Source organism: Microtus oregoni, unplaced genomic scaffold (assembly GCF_018167655.1).
Source record: "Microtus oregoni isolate MIOR12 unplaced genomic scaffold, Mior012 000001F_ref0000356, whole genome shotgun sequence".
In the NCBI taxonomy this organism is placed as follows: Eukaryota; Metazoa; Chordata; class Mammalia; order Rodentia; family Cricetidae; genus Microtus; species Microtus oregoni.
Window position 1 is genome coordinate 3604998 of NW_024543060.1, and position 21932 is coordinate 3626929.

General features: G+C 44.5%; 1 protein-coding gene across 1 annotated transcript in view; it reads left to right on the forward strand.

Annotated features, from left to right (window-relative positions):
- Positions 1-21555, forward strand: part of Pinx1 (PIN2 (TERF1) interacting telomerase inhibitor 1) — a 61588-nt gene extending 40033 nt beyond the window's left edge. The window contains exon 7 of the mRNA XM_041672303.1: positions 20798-21555. Coding sequence (XP_041528237.1) covers positions 20798-21325 — 528 coding nt within the window. The 3' untranslated portion in view covers positions 21326-21555. The remainder of the gene's footprint in view (positions 1-20797) is intronic.
- The last annotated feature ends 377 nt before the right edge of the window (positions 21556-21932 follow it).

Here is a 21932-nt window from a genome sequence, read left to right on the forward strand (position 1 = left end):
GGCTGAATGGAGGAAGAACCCTGAGAGAGGCATCAGTATTGAAACTTGAAAGTGCAATACCAGCAGTATTGGTGTGGGGTGCAAAGGGAGTGGCTGTCTTTAACCCAGACTCAAGGGCCTGCCCCTGCCATTGCCCATGCCTAAAGGCGGTTGTCCAGTGGAGAGTGTTCTGTACTAGACTTTTAAGGTTTATGTTCTACCTCTCTCTCTGTTTGTCTGTCTGTCTGTGTGTATGCACATGTATGTGTGTTAATTATTTTTATTTTATGTATGTGTGTCTGTGTGCATGAATGTCATATGCATGCAGGTATCCACAGAGTCCAGAAGGGGGCGTCAGATCCCCTGGAGCTGGAGTTAATTACTGGCAGTTAAAAGCCACCCAACTGATTGCTAGGAACTTCAGGTGCTCTGAAAAAGTAACAAGTACTCTTAACTGCTAAGCCAACTCTCCAACCCTACTTAGCATTATTTTTGTTTATTTTGCATAGGGGTGTGAGCATATGTATGGGGGTGCTTGACACCATACACAGCATGGAAGTCAGAGGACAACATGGAGGAGTTAATTCTTTCCTACTGTGTGGGTCCAGCAGTTGAGCTAGGTTGTCAGAGTTGGTGTCAGGTTCCTAAATACTTGCTGAGCCTTCTCTGTGCCTTAATATTCAGTACTCTGGTATCACTAAAGCAGTAAATGTCCTCTCTAGGAAGATTGTAAGCTGTACCAATTTGTGAGGAAGAAGAAGAAGAAAAATCCCATGATGCAGATGGCCAGAGACAATGCTAAGAAGCCTGGTATCTAGCCAGGCGTGTGTAGTAGCACCTGTCTATCTAGAGTCAGCACTGACAAGCTGTTCAACTTCTGTCTCCAGGCACTTGAAGTGTTTGTCTGTCACACAGCTGAGACACGTTCCTTATGGTTCATGTTCTTTGACTCCATCCCTAGCATGCTCCTTGCTTGCCCACTGCACCCCATGCAGCATGGGCAGAGTTATGAGATGAATAGGTTCTAGAAGCCTCTGTTCATCCAGTGCCTGTCTTCACTATAGAGTGTTGCAATGGTAATTTGTTGAGTAGATCTCCCATGCCCTCGCCACATACACTGCTGTGTGAGGCAATAGCTGTGCTCACCAACTGAGTAATGGTGTCATTTCAGCATAAACGTAGTGCAGAATGCCCCATTCACCTAAAATGTGTAGCTTTGACAACCACAACTTGACAGATCTGGAGGGAAGAGCACACCTACCCTAGTGTCAGTCCTTTCTTCTCTGTGTCTGGTCCTTGCAGTCCCTCTCTGAGCTGTGGAGATGATGCCCCTTTCTTCCCCTCATGCTGACTGCCGGAGGGCACCTGGTCACCCTTGGAAAGAATCTCCAGTGAGCTGGACAGGGCTGGGGGGGTACTGGGCCTGCCCCCACTCCTAAGGCTGCTCTGAGTGGCTCTGCTTTTCCACCCCACCTCCACCTTCATCCTGTGATACTTCTCCCCCAACCCTGCTTTTCCCAATCTCCTGGTTCCCTGGAATTACATAATATTCCTGTTAGGATCAGTTCCTGTTTTGCTGGGGAGAGGAATTGTGACTCTTTCAGGGAAAACCCCAAGGCTGGCTTCAGTAGAGGCTGCTGTGGCCAGCGCATGATCTCATAAGGGAAATGCATCCCTCCACCGGCCTCGCTGTTCCTGTCTGAGTCAGCGCGCAGATGGAGCTACCTTTGTGTGTGGTGGCTCCCAGACCTTCTTTCTTCTGAGTCTACTGGTCTGTGCCCCTCAGGGAGTTGTGGGCCCACCACGCTGTGACAGGACCAACAGCCAGGGATGACTTTCACTTGGGCTTTATGGATCTCTCTCCCCCGTCACATCCCACCAGACTCTGGTCACTGCTACAGAGGGGAGAGTGAGTCTCCATGCACACATCCCCCAACTTAACCAGGCTCCTTCCAGCTAGTCTTGTACTCATCTCATTATGTGACGCTCCTGCTGCACACTATAGCACCTTGTTGATGTCTGTTAAGATACAGACTCTTGGGAGGGGAGATTGCTCAGTGGTTAAGGCGCTGCACAGGCAAGCACGAAGACTGGACTTTGAATTTCCAGAATCTGTGTAATACAGATGGGCATGGTCTGCCTGTAATTACAGCTTCAGAAGGGGACCCCAGAGTAGGTTCTTTGTCTTCAAGAATTCCCCACATTCTGGATTTTGTTGAGTTTATCTTCGTAATGTCCTTTAATATCATCACTTTTTTTTTTTTTTTTTTTTTTTTTTTTAGATTTTTCGAGACAGGGTTTCTCTGTGGTTTTGGAGCCTGTCCTGGAACTAGCTCTTGTAGACCAGGCTGGTCTCGAACTCACAGAGATCTGCCTGCCTCTGCCTCCCAAGTGCTGGGATTAAAGGTGTGCGCCACCACCGCCCGGCAATATCATCACTTTTTGAAAAAGCCCTGTAGCATAAGTTAGCATCCCTCCTGTATCCTGTTCATTTATTTCATGTGGCTCTTTGTAATTTTTAACTAAAAAAGTAATCAGAGATGGTAATAGTTAATAACTGGTATGATTTATCCCTGGGTGATAATGCCAGGTAGAAAGTGTAAATACGTTCAAAGGGTAAAAGGCACTTGTTGCTAAGCCTGATAACCTGAGTTTGGTTTCTAGAATCCATGTGGCGGGAGGAGAAAACCAGTTCCCTTCTTTTGACCTCTACATGCACACACGCACACACAATAATGTTTTTAGATTCTTTTTTTAAAAAACAGTACTTAGGGAATGATTAGTTAAGTATTGAGTTGAAATCTGTACACTTTTGTCACCAATATGCATGTGTGTTGCTTCCTTGATCTCCACAAATACATGCAAAATAATTGTTGCCTTGAGAGATAACTCACTCCCGCCAAAGTCTTAAAAATGATCAGACAGCAGAAAGGACTTACTGGCTCCTGGGTGCCAAATTCCTGGAGGTAGAATTGGGACACTGAACCAGAGAGGCCGGCATTATTAGGGAATTGGGATGAAGGTTCCATGTCTAGCTTCAAGCCTTGTGAACAGGTTGTTACAGCTGGCTCTTGCTCATAGGTGGTACAGTTCAAAGTGTAATGGGATGGAGGGCAGAGGCATAATTGGGCAGGGAGGGGAGGTGGCTCCATAGGAAGCTCTTAGAACTTGTCAGATACCTAGATGAGGCTGACCTTTGTGTCCCTGCAGTGGTTAGCCACTTCATCTGTCCCCAGGAATAGAAGCGGCCTGTGCCGGGGGTCTATTCCCAGGAAGATCTACCAGCTGAGCAGTGTGAGCCCTGATGAGTAAACTACCACCAAAACAGGCTGGCGAGGCCTGCCCATGCTGCAGGCAAGCCCTCCTAAGGTTTAAGGTTTTCTCTCCCTAGCTCATACTAAATGACTCCTTCCTTACCGGGAGAGTACGTGTTATACGCATGCGTACACACTGCACAGGCATACCGCCCACAGTGGACAGCACATGCTCACACCAGGTACTCCAGATGGTCTTTCAACACTGTTGTGGAAAGCTTTTGTATTCAAGCTTTTCTTTTAACCTGAGTTTGGGGTTAAAAAACCTTTGCTCTAGAGGAAAAAACAGCTTCAACCCCAGCGTATTGTTTAAACTGTCCCAATGGGATTGCTATTCTAAGACCAGATTGTAATTAGTACAGCAAATGTTTGTACACAAGCAGGCATCAGTAATTTGCTCACAGCTACCTGGAAGGCTTTCTTTTAAGTGATTTAAATAAACATTTCCCTCTGTCTTAGGAATTCTGTGTGATTCAAACTCTAAGTCATTTAGCTGATTTATCACCTGGACACTGTTAGGTGGCGTCTAAGTGTCGTCTTTATGTTTGGGGTCTAAAGTAAGGAATTTCAATAAAAGAGACTTGCTTGTTAATGTCCTACTATAGAGTATTTTATGAGCCGTTTACATTAGTACAAACTCCCTGAGTGTGGCTTTGTGCTTCTTGGTTCATATCAATCTTTACATTGTAATCTTACACAATTTATGACAATGAAAAACTTTGTTTACACTTGGTCTTTAACCTAAAACATCTTGTTGTTAAGTTTTAGGTTGGAGGAAGCTCATAACTTGCTTCCTCAGAAAGATTTAAGTCCTGTTTTATTAGGAGCCAAAGGGCTGGTGGGTTTTCTGTTTGGCCCTTCTGCTCTTTCCTGTCTTGACAGACTGGGCATCTGGGGAGTTCACTCCGAGTCAGGGTCTCCTGGAGCAACAGCCACCCACCCCTGCCAAAGAGTACAGGGCTAAAGTGGTGTGGGCTGCTTTGAGCTGTCACCTGCTGCTCTTTGGCAGTTTTTCTTCACTGCATCAGAACATTTTTCTGTACAAATTAGCAGCAGTGGCGTCCAGCTGTGGTTATCTGTCCTGATTTGTCCAGGCCTTCTGTTGTGATTCTGGTCCTGACAGCATCATGAGGTTGAGCCTGGGTTTCTCATGCCTGGCTTTGAAGTAGTATGTGAACCTGAACTCCAAATCACTTTCTGGTGTTTGATGACAGGATCTTATTGTGTAGCCTGGAATTACTCCTGCCTCAGCCCTCCAAGTTTCAGTGCTAGGATTATGGACTTGAGCTCTGTCTCCTTCCCCCGGTAGCTTTCTAACAAGTGCACAAGCTTAGCTCACACCAAGTTCACTGCATTAGATGCTGTGGGATTCTTGTCCACAGCAGAAAAGCTGAACTCCCACTAACATGAGCCTGGGTACTAATGTCAGCAAGCTTTCCACAGGAAGGCTTGACAGGAAGTAACTGAGTGACGCTGGGAAGTAGTGGGTTAGTTTTCTCTCATGTCCAAGGATTGCTGAAACTTATAAACTGAGTATATACACTTTAGACCTGTGTACATTAATTTTGTTAAATTGTTAAAATGTTTTAGGATAAAAACTATGCCTGATTGTCTTAGGATACTTCCTTGTGATCTTTCTACAGTTCAAGAGGTAATAGTCATTGAGTTACACCAGCGCTGTACGTTACATGAGCGCCGTCACTCCCAGATGTCAGCATGGGACAGAAGCACAGCCTCCTGACCGTTTGGTTCTGTGTAGACTTCACTTACTTGGAATAGGATTAATCATGGTGCAGGACACCTTAGCATCATCAGTCACCAATTATTTCAGACTTCATTTTAGCAGTCCTTATATGGGTTTAGAACTACTAGGGTGATATTTAGGGTACTTTCTTTAAATTAATGAATAAAATCAGCTTTATGAGTTGACGTTACAAGAGAGCTCAAACTGGGCTTACTGCCTAGTCTTTTACATTTCAAACCACAGTTTTTGTGGTCTTAGCATTATCTCTTATTATTTCTTCATTCTCCTACTATTGCCTTAATTGTTTTGTTCTGAGCTTAGTTTTCTCTCTCCATCTAGTTCTTTCTTTGACCTGACTTCAGTGTTTTCCTTGTCTCACAGTAGCGCTGTTGATGATGGATTGTTAAATGAGTGAGACACAGTCTCCACTCTCAAGCTGAACAGGAAGTCCAAGGCACACACTGTCAGCTGGAACAAAAGCCTGGAGTGTGATGTTGGAGGGCTTTGGGAGGTTTGTCACAGTGATGGACTTGGCTCACAAAAGCCAAGGAAGGCAGCAGCAGTATGGGGTCTTCATGGTACTGGCCAGCTGGAGAACCCTGTAGAGGAAAAGAATACCATACCAGCTCTGACATAGAACCTGAGAAAACAAGGGCAGAGAGGGGCAAGTACTGTGACACTTCTCACAAGTGGTGCTTTGAAGTAGTCATCCCAGATGCCAGCATTTTACCCATAAACCCTGTTGTACTAAACTATCTTAAGAGATAGCAACTCACTGGAGTGGTGGCTCCGTTGATAAAATACTTGTTTCATAAGTATGAGGACCCGAAACCATGTAAAAACTAGATGAATGCATAGTACATAACTATAATCTCAGTGCCATGGGCAGTGGACAGAGGCAGGAGGCTCCTTGGGTTTACTGGCCAGCTAGCCTGGCTTTCTTGGCAAGTTCCAAGGCCAGTGAGAGACCCTGTCTCAACAAAAAGAAAGATGGACTGTTTTCCTCTGGCCTATACGCATGCTCACAGACACATGAAAAGATTAAGGAACTTAAATCTGTAAGTTCCTTAGCATTATTACACTGGACAGAGTTGATAGTAGTTGTATACGGACATCAGTCTCCAATCTGATGCCATCTCTTTCTGTGGCTCCTCCGGGCTTATAATCGACACTTCTCATATTTCTCCTGCTAGAGTGCCTGAGGCCTGGTTTCTGTAGGAAAATAGGGGAAATCTTTTGTTCAGCCTTCTGATCTAGCGACTTTCAGAATGGTGAGGAGGTTCTTCTGTGTTCCTCACAGAACAGATCCGCAGATTTTCCATTTCTGGATCACTCGCACATTGGAATACATTTGATCTATAGCAGAACATCTTAATCATTGTCTTTGCTGATGAGCAAACTTTCTGTCTTCACCTAATGGGAGCCTTCCAGGCTGGTTCCCAAGTGCTTCCTTGTATTATAAACAAGGTTTTATTAGAGGTATTGAAGAGTCCAGCTGTGATGTTATATAATACATATATGGAACAAATTGATTGTAATGGTGAAGAAATGACCGTATCATCATTGCCCATAGTTATGTACCTCCTTCATGGCAAGAGCAGCTATGAGTCATTTAGCAGAAATCCTAACTGCATAATTCTTAACCTCCTGGTCCTCACAGTTATCTTTAACATCTCACAGTCTATGCTTTGTATCTTTGGACCTTCATTTCCTCCACTATATCCCAAACCCATAATTTTATTCTCTGTTTCTGTGTATTTGTTATTTTAAGATGTTTTTATTTATATGTATAAATGTTTGCTTGCATATATGTTTGTGCACCAGATGCATGTCTGATGCCCATAGAGGCCAGAAAATGGCATTAGATCTCCCAGAACTGAGGTTACAGATGGTGTGAGCTGCCCTGTGGGTCTGGGAACTGAACTTGGGTCCCCTGCAAGAACAGCAGTGCTTTTAGCTACTGAGCTATCTTTTCAGCTCTGTATTAACTTTTTTTTTAGTCTACAAAATAAGTGAGGACATGTCTCTCTTACAGTATAATGTCCTTTGTGTCATGTTCTGTGAAAGACTAAGTACTGTGTTTGTGCCATGTGCATGTATCCATCTTTCTCCACTGTGCATGAAGCTGTGGGCTGTTTTTGTGTCCCAGGCCCTGTGAATAATGTCGCAGTGAGCATTGGCATGCAGGTGTCCTGAGAAGAGGACTTCATTTCCTTCATGGGTAGATTGCTGGGTCACGTGGTTGTGATTTTTTACTATTTCTTATCTCCTCTCTGATGTTATTGCCTACATTTTAAATAATCGCTGTCCTGATAGATACATGGTTTTGTAGCAGATTTGGGTTTACATTTCCCTGCTGATGAGTGATGCTAAATACCTTTTGTATGAGTGTTGCTCGTTGGTCTTCAGAGAAGCAACTGTTTCTATTTGCCCATTTCAGTCAGGTGGTATTTTCTTTCCATCGAATCATATGAACTTTACATTACTACTGCATTGTTGGCAGTGTTTTTCCCTCTTTGGAAGTTGCCTTTTTCTGTTAAAGAGCCTTGTAGTTTGTTATAGTCCCATTTGCTACTTATGCTTTTATAACTTGAGTTTGGAATACAGTGTCCAATAAATCATTGTCAAAGCCAAAGTCAAGGTACTTTTCTTATGTGCTTTTTCCTATATTTAATGGTTTCTAGTATGCCACTGAGATATTTTGTTCATTTTGAATTGGTGCTTATGCATTGTAGAAGATAAGGGTCTTGTTTCATTTATTTGCATAGAGAAATCTAGCTTTCTGGATCCACTATTAAATATAGACTAAGTAATCAGTATGATATATCCCATTAACAGATGAGAAGGCAGAAATTGCATGATCATCTTGGTTGATGCAAACAAAAAAGCATTTGAGAAAGTCTCACAAACTTTCTTGATGGAAAGTTTCAATCGTTTAGGAATAGGAGAAAAATTCCTTGATTATTATGAAAGACCATTTAGGAGCCCAGGCGATGGTGGCCAAACCTTTAATCCAAGCACTCAAGAGGGAAAGGCAGATGGATCTCTGTGAGTTCTAGGCCAGCCTGGTCTACAGAGCAAGTTCCAGCCAAAGCTGTTACGTAGAGAAACCCTGTCTCAAAACAAAGGACCACTTACAAAAAAACAAAACAAAACAAAACAAAAACAAAAAAAAACACAAAACAAAAAAACCTATGGCTAACAGGACAGTCAATAGGAGGCACAGGAAGCCTTGTCCCTAAACAGTGGCTCTCTGCCTTCCTAATCTGTGACCCTTTAATACAACTCCTCATGTTGTCGTGACCCCAACCATACCATTATTTCACTGCTACTTCATAATTGTAATTTTACTCTATTTCTATGAATTGTAATGTAAACATCTGTTTTCTGATGGCCTTAGTCAACCCCTATGAAAGGGTCGTTTGACTCCCAAAGGGGTCGCAAGCCACAGTCTGAGAGGCACTGCTCTGAGACCTGGTACAGGCACTGGTGCCCATTCTCCCTCTCCATACCTGTTCAGTATAGTACTGGAAATACTGTCAAGTGTAATCAGACAAGAAGAAAATGAAATTGAAATGAAATCTCCAGGCTGAAAGAGACTTAAAATGAATTCTTTGTAGATAACGTAGTCCTATATATAGAAAACACAAATTATTTCACACACAAAAAAATGCTAAAATAAAAGACTTAATGAAGTTGCAAAATCAATATGGAAATCTATGGTGTTTCCATATGAAACGAGCAGCTTGATACTTTTGATAGTTAGTAAGTGGTATTTGGTAACTTCCTTCCACTCTGACCTAAGACTTTACAGGTTGGTCTTATGCATATGCCATCCCAGACTGAGCCATCTATTTCTCCCAGCTTCCTTAAATGATGTTTGGAGACCACAGTTTAGGGATCAGAGTTGTTCATTTGTTCCTAGATCATTGTCTCTACTTCTTGTGATATGATTACAACTTTGTTTTATAATGAAATAAGAGTTTATCATCAGACTGCCTTTCAGATTTAGCATCAAGGACTTGTGCTTAGTCATCTTTTCTCTTTACTCACACACTGCAGCGCCATATAAGGAATGCTGTCCCAATCCCATGCACAGTGTCAGAGAATAGCACAGAAGTGAAAAGGCAGGTGATGGGTGCAGGGTTAGAGGGACAATCCTTGATCTTAGAGAATACCGTGTTAAGTGTGTACAAACCACTATGTTTTAAAGTCATTTAGAATCTTTCTGTGTAGCACTCAGTCAGCTGATTGCAGAAACAAGGTTGCTTCATTTTATTTTTAAGAATTATTTAGTCAGATTTGTTGTATATCTGTTGATTCCTGTTTCTATGCCCTACTACTTGGTTGTTCAGCCTCTTCCCTGATGTTCTGTAGTTTGGAGGTGCCCTAGACCTCTCGTCTTTGCCGTAGCTGTTTGTCTGGTGGCATGGACAGCACCTGCTGCCTGCCCGTGGTTGGACTCTCGGCAGCCTGCTTGACATGCTGTCTCCTGCTGCATTCCATTCCAGGAAGAGTGCTGTTCCAGCTAGGCCAGGGGACAGATCTTCCCATCTTAGTGCTGGGGTGACTGGGAAAGGCATTCACCTTCCCCACAGCTTTCCAGCAGCTAGCTGTGTATTATTCTTGAGTAAGAACCTGCCCCCGTGAACAGAACAGGAAAATTTAAGATTTAGCAACAATTCACGGTCAGGAGAACCATTCAGTTTATGCTTATTTCCTGCTCAGTCCAGATTCTTCTCCGTCACCTATGGTTGCCCCTTGGTCTCATCAAGGTCAGACAGGCCTAGATCCCAAAAGTGTAATCCTTGTTGTCACGGGCATGGCATGTTATACATCAACCGCAACAGCCTCTGTGTTCGGTGTCCCATGACCTCACTTGTTCCTTTTCAACATGGAGCTGGAAGTGTCAGTCCTGTGTAAGTATGTGCTGGCCTAAGAAAGCAAGGCTGGGGGTGGGGAGACTGAGATGCATGTGGAGGGCATTGGCTCCACAGCCAGCACTTTACAGAGGACCCCAGTGGACTTGGCGCTGTGCTACGTGCCCAGGAGCTGGTAGCACAGGGCCGTGGCAGGGCTGTCAGCAGGGAAAGCAGTACTTCATTCCACCCGGAAAGGAAGTTATGAAAACCCATGTCTGTTGCTGTACTTTAACAAGCAGATGCAATATCTGTGTGTCTAAACAGAGAAAAGGGCAATTTTGTTTGAGCCAAACTATTTTAAGATAAAGGAAAAACTTTCTCTTAGCTCATTGCACACCACTCCCTACCTTGATCCTCATCACAAGCACTGGGAGCCCAGGCCTCCCCGCTAACTCTGCTCGGTGCCTGTCATGTTGCTGTCTGCTCTGGAAAGTCGCAGGAAGGGCTGATAAGGAGCTGAGGACAGAAATCTCAGCTCTTATCTCTCCCTCGCACACGGCTCAGTCCTTTTCCTGTCCTCAGACGGGACATAAACGGCCATCTCCTGGCAGCCAGGACTTCAAACAGGATTGGGCTGGCCTCACTCTAGAGGAGCCAAGGAGGAGAAAGTGGGCTGCAACTGTCTGCAGAGTTGTTGAGCACCACTGAAGAGTGAGCTGCCTTCCTGGGGGGCACAGGCAGCTTTTTCACAAGACTCACCCTCTAAAGAGGCAAGCAGAACCAGGGAGAGTGAGGAGGGCCTGCCAGGCCCCCTGGGCTGTAGGTCAAGGGCTGCTTTGTTTGGTTAGAGCTTTGCCAGGACATAGGTTGGGCCTGAAAGGATTAGATTGAGTTCGGGTTTGTTGACAAGCCAAGCAGCTGTTTTTAAGAGCTTTCGTGATAATAAGAAATTGACACCCAGATGGCCTGCTTGGGGGAACAGAAGAGTGATAGACCAGCTTGTGTGCCTTCTGTTCACCTCCTGCTGGGAAGTGACGGTGACAGTCTCTCCTAGGTTTCAGCCCATGGCATCATAAAAATAGGGTAACAAGGAACCTTCCTTTGACTTAGAGTGTAGGAAAGGCTAGCAGAGAGGACATGCTCCTTGCATGGCCACCTGATGGGAGCAGGGGGGACTCGGCCATCACTGTCCTCCCTGCAGGCTACCCTTGAGTTTCTCCTCCCTTACCAGTCTCAGAGGGTGTCTTAAAGGATGGATTTGCAACTTGAGACTTGGGTGTTGAGGGGTTAAGGATTGATATGTGCCAACTACCTTTGGAAGAAGTAATTGTTTGCACAGTGTTGATGGACAACTGCATAAAGTTAAAAAGTTCAGACTGTATACGCCTCAAAGTTGTATACATTATTTCATATTAAAGATCCAGATTTATTCTTGAATGCCTGTTAGATACTTGTTGTTGAAGACTGTATAATAGTCTAGACTGTCAAGCTTAGCTGTTCTTTTCCAGTTGTGTTCCCCAGGGGATTGCAGGAAGGGAAGGGAGCTAGTCTTGGTTTGGTGTGAACCTACCTAAGAGACCAACTCTGAGACACAGCAGTCAGAATTTCAATTCATTTTCAGAAACTTCTAAATGATTTTTTTTCTGACACATTTACTCCTAAGAATATATCTTTAAATGATTCTCTAGACTGGCTTCTATAGAGTTTAAAAGAGTCTATGAAAGTTATAACCTTAAATAATATACAAGAAGTGAGAACAAGCTTATGTCTTTTCAATTTTATTATCTTAAATTAACTTCCTTCTCCTGAATATAACCCTAATTGTTCTAATAAATAAAAATGTTACACTCTACAAAGATCTTCCCTTTCAAGATCCTGCCCTCTAAAGACTCTGACATCTTAGTGAGTGCTAATACTGCATGTCCTAATTTTAAAATATTTTAAAAACAACCTAACGTCTTTTTAAACTGCTTTGCTTTTCAGAAAAAAGTACCCAAATTGGAGTTGTCAAAATTCCTGAATGATTCCCTGCCCCGAATCTCCTGTAGAGGAGAAATCAGGAAGCTGGAAAGCCTTAGCTGCTACACGGCTGTTAGGGGAAGCTGTGTGTCCTGCTTCTGGAGAGCAGGGGGAGAACCAGTTGACCCAGAATTTAAAAAGACAGTCAATTTGGATTATTTTTAGATTTCATTCAAAGAATTGGTGCCTATGTCGCATTGATCATTTCTGATCTAGGAGCCTCGTTTATCTTATGGTGGCCAGTATGCAGTGGGATGATGCCATGTGAGCCACTGCAGCTTCCAAGCCTGAGGACCTTCCAGGGAAGCCGGAAGCTGCTCTGTTCCTTCCTCTCTTTTCCCCAGAGGTGGCATGACTTGTTAGTGTCTGACTGATGTCATCACTTGAAAAGTTGTTGCCATGGATAGGGGTCCTTCTAAAACATGTTTATGTTGGCTTTTCCTGATGAGAGGCAGCTGAAGCAGCTGCCAGGCAAATGGAAAAAGAAGGAAAGAAAGGAATGCACAGCTTTGTTAACATTGGCATCCATGTGAGGACTTGACCTGCAGAAAGTGAGTTGCTGTGTGCTTCCAGTCCTGCTACCTCACGGAAGGTCGTTTGTCTGCGTATGAAGTCCAAGCAAAAACCCAGTGCCTAATCAGAAGAAACCTCTGTGTGTTCCAGGATCATCTAGCATTCTCTTCCATGGAGGATCATGTCATTTTCCTGAAATACTATTGTCTGCTCTTTGAAAGCCAACAGTGACTTCTCTCTCATTTTCAGGCCCAGTTTTACAAGGTTGGCCTTTGTCCTTAGCAAAAGACTGAGCCTAAGCTAAAGCCCTAGGTATACCGCAGTCCCCTGTTGCTCAAGGTGGATGTGTGCTGAGACCTTGGATGTCCCTGCATCCTTGGGTGGAAGGAGTCATTCCTATTGCCTGAAGTGCAGCAGAAAACTACCCAGAATTTTTTCTTAATAATCACAATTTTGGTAGAAGATCTGTTTTGACTAAAGACCTTAGCATGATTCACCTTTTTCCCCTGAGAACTTCTGCCTTTCACCTAAAGGGTGTCCTTCACAATTTGGGCCTATTCAAGTTGCCAGCATTGCTACTCTTATGCTTTAGAGTTTAAAGTTCAAAAAATTATTAGAGAAACAAGGAGGCTGGGGATGTAGCTCAGCTCAGTTGCTAGAGCGCTTCTCTAGCATGCAGTGCCCTGGGTTCCATCCCCACCACCACATAAGCCAGACATTGTGGTGCACACTTGTGATCCCAGCACTCAGAATGAGGAAACGCGAGTGTCAGAAACTCACAGTTATCCTCTATTGCACAGGGAGTGAGGCCAACCTAGACTACATGAGATCTTATCCAAAAAGAAGCAAGTAAAGGAGGGAAGGGAAACAGGGATGCTTGAACATAGTACTGCAGTATCACAAAGTCTGATCCCATAGGCCACTATTAAAATGTCTGAAGTGCAGGTAGCATATACAGTGTAGATTCACTGGACAAAGGATGATTCGTGTGTTAGTCACATGGACAGCATTTCATTGCACTGACTCAGAATGGCAAGCAATTTACTAGAATTTCCCACTTAGTTTATATTCTGCCATTTTAGCAGAATGCCTAGATTAGGCATTATATTAAAAACAAAGATTTATTCTCCTGCAACTACCTCCTGAAGACTCTGCCTGCAAATATTCTTAACCTATGAGTTTCAGGGTTTAGCTTCCAACATGTGAACTTTTGGAGAATACATTCAAACCTCAACACCAAGGAGAACCCAAGGATAAAGGGTTGTGTTTGTGCACATGTGCGTACGTGTATGCGTGCACGTGCGTGTATGTCTGTGTTATTGAAAAGCATCTAGTATTCTCAAAAGCTGTTGGCACTATGGCCACAAAAACAGCACTTTAAAATATATCTATTAGGCAGGTATTTACTTAGTACCTCTGACAAGTACTTATGGAACTAAAGAAAACACATTTCCACAGACATTTTACTGAGGAAATACAAGCTCTATGGACACTTGAAATTCATGTAATTTCACATGCTATGAAATATTTTTTATTTGATTCTCTCATCCTACTTCTAAGAAATATGAAAATAAACCTACTCAGGAGGTGAACATGTAGGCCCACAGTAATGATTCCTCAGTCCTGTTTTAGGGGGCCCCTTCTTGGAATCTCTGCACAGCAGGCATCTTACAGGTGGCTGGGTTCTGTATATTTTTGCACACATGCACACACATCATTCCTGTTGAGTTGCAACCTGAGTTCTCACTGCTTCACATCAACACTTGTCCTCCACCAGTGAGGCTTTCAGTTGTTGTGATTTCCTTGTGTACTCACTAATGTTGAAAGTGACTGTGTGTCCTAGACCAATTCCTAAAGCTAGTCACAACTGAGACTTCACGTGTTTAGTCTAATCCCAAATGTAAGTGCTAGATGTCACCCCAAAAGTATAGGATTTTATGCTTGAACAAGCTCTGTGAGAACAAAAGTAACTCTTTGCTTGTGAGTCATTGCACGTACATTTTCCATTACATGGAAGCCACAAAGGGAATGGGGAAACCACCGAGGTGCCCCAGAAACTTGGTGCCTTCTTCTAGCTGAGGCTTCAAACTGCTGCCTTTCTGACCCTTTGATCGCAGGCCAGGGGCTGTGAAGAAACTTCATTTACTGTCCAACCAACCTCTAAAGAGCTGTCCTCCTTGTGGATTTCCTGGACTCTAGAAGCTCTTGCTGTCCACTCCATCAAGAACAGTTAAGTCCAGATAGGCCATTGTAGTGTCCAGCTAGCTAATCCTGTAGAAAGTGTGACAGTTCCCATACCACTTTGCTTTTTCCCAGTTGACATTTCCCCTTAGAAAGTGACAGTGGTAATGTGGGATAATGGACCACTGGAGAAACTCAGGTTCCTTATCTTAGGTCTGTATATTGCTAAGGGTCATACTAGTGGGTAGACTGCATCAGACAGAATTTTTGTTCCTTGCAAGCAGTGCGTATCAGAAGGCTGGGTTTTGATTGAAAGAACGACTATGTCTGGTCGGGAAGACATGGCTCTGTGCTGCAAATGCTAGTCCCTTTTGCTTCCTGCACTCCTACGCCCCTTGCTAACACCAACCTGTCCAACAGGCTTGTGGGTGGTGGCAGAAGCTCTTCCCCACCTCCGCATTCAGTTTACCTGATGCTTTGTTTAACATTCTCTGTGTCTTTCTCATTAGAAAGTGCAGAATACAAGTAGAATAAAAATGATCCCTGCCCTCAGGAAGCTTAGAATTTCCTTAAGATGATGCTTGCAAAGCAAACAAAAAATACAAGCAACTAGTTGCTAATGTGGGTAGTAAACAAGGGGATAGTTCTGCAGGTTCAGGCTTGGGCAGGATTTTCAGAGAAGTCGTCGTTACTTTTGTCTCATTGCTTGAACAAAATTGCAGAAGAGGGGGGCAGCTTAAGGGAAGGTTTGATTTACAAGGGATACAATCCATTTAGCAGGGAAGATGCATGGTAGAACAGAAAGTGGCTGGTCATACTGCCTCCAGGGTCAGGAAGCAGAGTGATAAATGTGCTTGGCCATTTTCTCCTTTTTATTAAATCTGGAACCCCCATCCGAAGATTAGCACCACCCACTTATAAAGTGGCTCTTCCCATCTCTGTCATCCCTACTCTAGTCGACCCTTCAGATATCCTGTGGACATTTGTTTCTGTGGTGATTCTGGGTTCTCTCACTGAGGTGATACCTGTGGCTGTGATTTCTAGAAGGAGGCCCTAAGTTCCTTGAGGGCTGAGATCATTTCTCGGGCCTTGAGTGTGTAATTGAATGAGTTCGTTCTAGCCCTCTGATGGAAGGTGTGAAGTCTATATGCCATGCACCAGGTCTCAGCATTGCCTTTATGCTGCCACGTCACAGTCATGTCAGACCTGGTTTATCTGTCTGTAAGGAACAGGTGCAGTTTCTGCCTCCCGGTGCTCCACTACAATCTCATTTGGGTTTGTCAGAACTATTGTGCTGGCTTGTCTGGAAAACATACAAAGTGTTCTGAGTCTCCAGACTGCTCTCTTGCTGAGCTTCTTTAGCTTTCCACAGACTAATCTAGCAACGCTGGTGACAGACAGGCTGTTGTGGACAGTAGCAATGAAGCTGATAGCCTGCTTGCTAAGTCTGTTACCCTTGAGCTCTGGGTGTCTCCATTTTCTTATAGTGAGAAATCTCATTGGAGGATTACTATTGTACATAACTTCTGTGTCTTAACGTGCAAGTCAGAAAGCTTCCATCCTCCTGTTGCTAAGATGAGCAGTGATGTGTGAAAGGGTTGGTGAGTCAAAAGTTTTTCCTCTGACACCCACCCGTCCCTGCACAGCCGTGACTGGAGTACTCAGGCGATGTTTCTCTCTTACATCACCTCTAAACACCTCCCTAAGTCCTCTCTCAATCTGCTTGCTTTCCCTGCCCGCAAAGTAGCTGATGATTCTTCTGAGGATGTGAAGGAGAAACCTCTCTGGGGCATTTTCCTGGCACTCCATCTCCGTGCGCATGATTGAGTGGTATAAGAGCAGAGCTCTCTATAGCCCAGTAGAGATTTTACAGAGGCTCCTGAGCCACCGAGGCTCTAGACAGGGTACCTGTTCTAGCAATGACAGCAGACTGGTGCGCATACTTTTCAGTCCAGGCTGCAGACGATGGTGGCATGCACTTCCCGCCGTAGGGGATGATGTCAGAGTCATCACTGTCCTTTCTTTGATGGTTGTAAATGGGGTCTTCCCGCTGCATTTGTCACACTCTCCGAGCACTTGAATTTACTGGTCGCTGATGAGGAAACCAAGTCAGAGAGCTGAAGCCTGCTAACATGGAGGGGGCAACACTGCAGAGGCTAAGGTGTCAGACTTCCACCCAACATGGTATTGCAGACCTGTAACTTCAGCACTCAAGAAGCTGAGGCAGGAGGATTGTGAGTTGAAGGCCAGCCTGGGCTATGAAGCAAGGTTGAGGCCAGCCTGAGCAAGATCCAGTCTAAAGGGGAAAAATAAAAACAGCTTTTGTAAAGGAAATCCACATGCTAATTTGACAAAAACTCTTAAGCCCCACTTCAGGGCATTAAAATATATATATTTATATAATTTATGTCAACTATAAACTAGATAATACAGGTTTTCCTGTTTTCTTTAAAATTGAGTGGGTTCTTTTGTGTTTGTTTTTCTACATTAAGCTGCCACTTTGACTAACTTCTGCCCTCAGAACTGAACTTGACCTTTGTTGTAGACCCTTCAGCAGCAGACCTGCTTTAGTGTTGGGGTCCTCTGGGGAGAAAAGGTGACACAGCAAGGGAGTCTATAATGCTGGTTAGAAGTCTGGGTGCTCTGTACCCACAGCGTGGCATCAGATCCCACCCCCAGCATACCTGTAGTCTCGCCTTGGGCCCCTGTGATGGAGAGTTTCTGTCCTCGTTGTGCCGTGGAGCCACACTGATGGTGGCTGCCCTCTTCAGTACAGCTGAGTATGGGCCCTTTGGCTACAGTTTTCTCATGTGGCTCAGTATAAGAATCCCACAGAGCTCTTCTGCCCTTTAATTCTCAACACAGTAAAGTGGGGAGCCTGTCCGCATGAGTTGTCGACTGATCCACAGCACATTATAGATTGGGTGGAAATGAGACCCTTGTTGGCCTTGGGGAAAGCCAGTCATTAGGGTTTTTTAAACACATACTGTGTACTCAGCACCTCTAAACAAAGTGAGAAAACCAGAGGCTTTCTAACAAGAAACCTGCTTCATGTAATATCCCCAAAACTTCAAAAATACAGAGAAAGTATCAGGCTTTTGCAGTGGCCTCTGTGCAAATGTTTCTTCTTAATAGCAAATGGAGTGGAAGGTGGGACAGTGTGGGGAGAGTGCTAATTCTGTTGTCATCCCCTCCCCTCTCCCCTGAGGACTTCCTTCACAAAGTCCTCATGTTATAGGAGCTGTAGCTGGCATGGCCGTGCAGATAGACACAGACACACACACTTTTTTCCTCCCTGGGTCCAGGAGAAAGTCTATATATCTCCCTGCATTTATCTTTACTGCTGGTGAAGCTCAGGGTGTTGGAGTGGGACCTTAGAAATCCACATTGCAACTCAAGTGCCAATCACTAGTTCCAGAAAACCCACTTTCCCACCACAGCCTGCCCTTCGAGAACAAACCTTCAGGGATACAAAGAATTAGTATAATTTTCCAAGCTGTGGGTCCTCAAAAGGAACCTCAGAAGTAACCATGGGAATCTAGGCCCCCCAGCTTCTTGCCTCTTCATAGAAGGCAAAGCTTGGGGATTATTTTCCACCAAATTTAAAATAGATTTGTAAGTGTCTACATAGTGCCGTGTCTTCCAGGCATTCTTACCTTCGCAGTAGTAGATAGGTCTGGCTCTTCAGCCCTCCGAGGGCCCCCTCAGGAGGAGAGTGGCTCTGAGGTGCACTAAGCTGCCGTTTCCTCTGCCTTGACCGGAGTTTGCTGGTTCTGAACTCCCTGGTTCTGGGAAGGCCGTCACCAGACCCCAGCTGCTCTGCACAGAGCAGCTGCCAGCTCAGAGGGACCCTAGCACTCACCTTCTTCACCTCCCCACTGCATTAAAGTGGATGAGATCTTCTTAAGAAAGATTTCCTGAACTCTTGAGCTTAAATCAAATGTTTGACAAAATTATTTGTTAGTCATTCCTCTGACTGTAGTATCTTATACAGAACCCGAAATTGTCGATTTATAAAACACCACTTAGTTTTAAAACACCACTATAAAACTAAGACATTCTCAAAGTTTACAATGTAATGAAAGTCACATTTGAGTATGGTAGATTTTCTCTGAGGTGGTATCATGTATTTAATGGAAATGTAAGAAGTTACAAATTGTTTCTTAATGCCTTTTTGAAAAGGTAACTGTTTGCCTTGAAATTAGACCAGATTTGAAAATGTTTATTTTCTTATAAAGGTATATACATACATACATACATACATACATACATACATACATACATACGTATATATATGTGTGTGTGTTTGATAGAACCAAGGTTATAGTCGGTAGTGAAACTGGTTTCTAGTTGCCAGTGTAGAATGGGAGTCCTCCAGCCTATTAAATTAAAAGATAAGTCTCCCGTAGTGAGGGTGGCTCTCCCCACAGCTCTCTTCACAAGGACTTTGTCACTCAGCACTTCCTTCTGCCCTGCTGGCTGAGTGGTGTGCCTGGCTTCTCAGCCTCCCCACTATAGGAATTGCTTAGGACCATGCTTCCTGGGGATTAGAGACCCAGGAGATTGAGTACGTGACTCAGAAATGGTCTGTGTTTCCTAGTAACTAAGGATGATTGATGCCGGCAGCCCCCTCCTGCTGTTAAAGTACCGAGATTCTAAAGTAGTAAGTAAAGGAGTGAGGAGCCATAGGCTGGCGACAGGGCCTGAACATTAGTCCCAGACCCACACAGGCGCAAAGGAGAGCAGCTCACGCCCGGCAGGCAGCCATCAATGAGACCTCTGTTACATTAGTGGGCCACCTTCCCAGTGCCCATGTCTATGCATGGCTATGGGTGTGTGCACTTACATGGGAGGCAAGATCTTTCTTGTCCATCAGCCTGGCACTGGCAAATACCAAGAGCCTTAAGAAGGTGTTTCATTCTGTCATGCAGAATTCCAGTCCTCACTCAGCATTTGAGGAACAAAAAGACTTAAGTGGCCTGGTTTTTGGAGTCCTAAGACAGCCAATTTTTATTTCTTTCAATATGAGCTGTTAAGATTCCAACAAAATTTGCTGACTGGCAGGTGTGTGTGTGTCTGTGTGCATGTACGCATGTGCAATCACAGATGTGTTTGCTCTGGTTTCCTTCAATAAGAGTCTGTGACAGTGGTTCTCAACCTGTGGGTCACGACCCTTTTAGAGTCAAGCAACCCGTTTGTGGGTTGGCTAAGACCCTCAGAAAACACAGATATTTACATTACCACTCACAACAGTAGATAATTACAGTTATGAGGTAGCAACAAAAATAATTTTATGGTTTTATCACTACATCATGAGGAACTGTATTAAAGGGTCACAGCATTAGGAAAGTTGAGAACCGCTGTCTAAGAGAACAGAAGGTCAGTTCTTTTGTGTGTTTATCTTCCTCAATAACTCTCCACAATAGTTTTTTGAAGCAGGATCTCTCATTTGAATGCAGGGCTCACTGACTCCATGATCTGCCTGTCTCGGCTGCCCGATTTGGAATACGGGTGCATTCGGTTGTGCCTGGATCTTTAAACTGGCTCTAGGGTCTGAACTAAGGTTCTCATGCTTGTGCAGCAAGCACTTAGCAACTGAGTTGTTTTCCCAGCCACCTTGAGAGTATTCAAACTTCCCCACTTATCTCATTCGTGGTACATTTTATTGTTTATATTTCAAGATTGACTGCATGATTTTGTTTTTGATCCAAGGGCCAGAGAACATGCAGCCGGTGTTGATTTGATAAGTACTGATTTGATAAAGGAGTTGATGTCCTTTGAGGGCTACTGAGTCAAGGAAATTCAGAGATCACTATGTGCTACTAGGAATCAAGAGAGCTCACTAGCGGCGCTGACCAGCCACGTTTACCCTGTGCACACAATGTCAGTTTCTAGATCAGCACAGAAGAACCTGCAGAATCACGAAGCACTGGAACATGCATGTCCCTGGTGTCTGCAAGGAGACTGTGAGCTTAATCTTCATTTACAGTGGTGTTTCCTCAAAAGTCAGGCCACTTGCCAGATGAGGTCTGTCTGGCCTTCTCCCCACATGGTTCTCAATCAGTATCACCCCCTTTTCTGGGCTCAACAACACAGGGCCAGCATGAGCGGCTCCACGTGGCTCTCTCTGGCTGCTGCCTGGGATAAATGAGCCATGCTAATCCCTTTTCACTCTTCTCTCCCAGGATGGCTGCAGCACCTCCACTGCAGACGAGGTGGACACCTGCATGACTACTACCACAACCAGTGCCTTCACCATCCAGGAATATTTTGCCAAGAGGATGGAGCAGTTAAAGAACAAGCCACAGACCTTGACTCCAGAGCCTGACATTTCAGAGACTTCTGTTGAATGGAAAAAGGGGAAGAAAAAAACCAAAGAGGCAGCAGGCACAGATGTGGAGAACTCTCCCCAACACAAAACGAAGCAACATAAAAAGAAAAAGCGTGTGGAAGCAGAGATGTCGCCTGTGGCCAAGAAGAGAGACCGAGCTGAGCTGCAGCCTGGATGCCCCAGTGGGGACGAGTGTTCCGATGCCTCTGTCGAAACTGCAGAAGATTGTCTGCAACCCCCCGACAGCCAGGGTGATGCCCCAAAGTCCAAGAAGAGGAAAGCAAAGAAAAAGCTGCAAAAGCTAGAAGGGGTAGAAATAGACACCACACTAGACAAAGCACTCCTGAAAAAAAAGAAGAAGAAGAAGAAGTCTTCCAGATGACCTCTCGCTAGCCAGAGCCTCTGACCACTTGACTGTCAGCTCCCTTCAGGGCAAACGCTCTAGCCTGACGTCAGAGCACAGGGAACCCCAGGCGCTCAGCATCTTTTAACATGCCCACGGGTTGCCAGCTCTCACCCTCTCACCATGCTTCCCCCAAGCCACCTTCCTGAGAGAACTGACTTGAACGTTCTAGATCATGACTTTTCAATAAATAAAATAAATTTCAATAAACAAATAGATTCTTTCTTATACACTGAACCTTTCACATGAGTGTTAATTCACATCCGTACAAATACAGGTAGGTTTGTGTGTGTGTGTGTGTGTGTGTGTGTGTGTGTGTGTGTGTGTTCGCATTCGCTCTGGTTTCCTTTAGTCACTCACTGGTGCTTCCTTCTGAAGGACTTAGTCTAATTAAGGGATTAAGAGGCAGCGACTTGGATGCAGATGGCTCCTTTTGTTCTGCAGCCAGCCATACATTTCTGCCAAGTGGGAATTACATGACTGCATTCCCCACTGAGGGTTTGCTGTGCTGTGCTTCAGTGTTGGTGGGTGGGTGGTTCTTTCTTCTGCTGAGTGCCAGCCACCAGGGATCCCAGGCCCCTCTCAG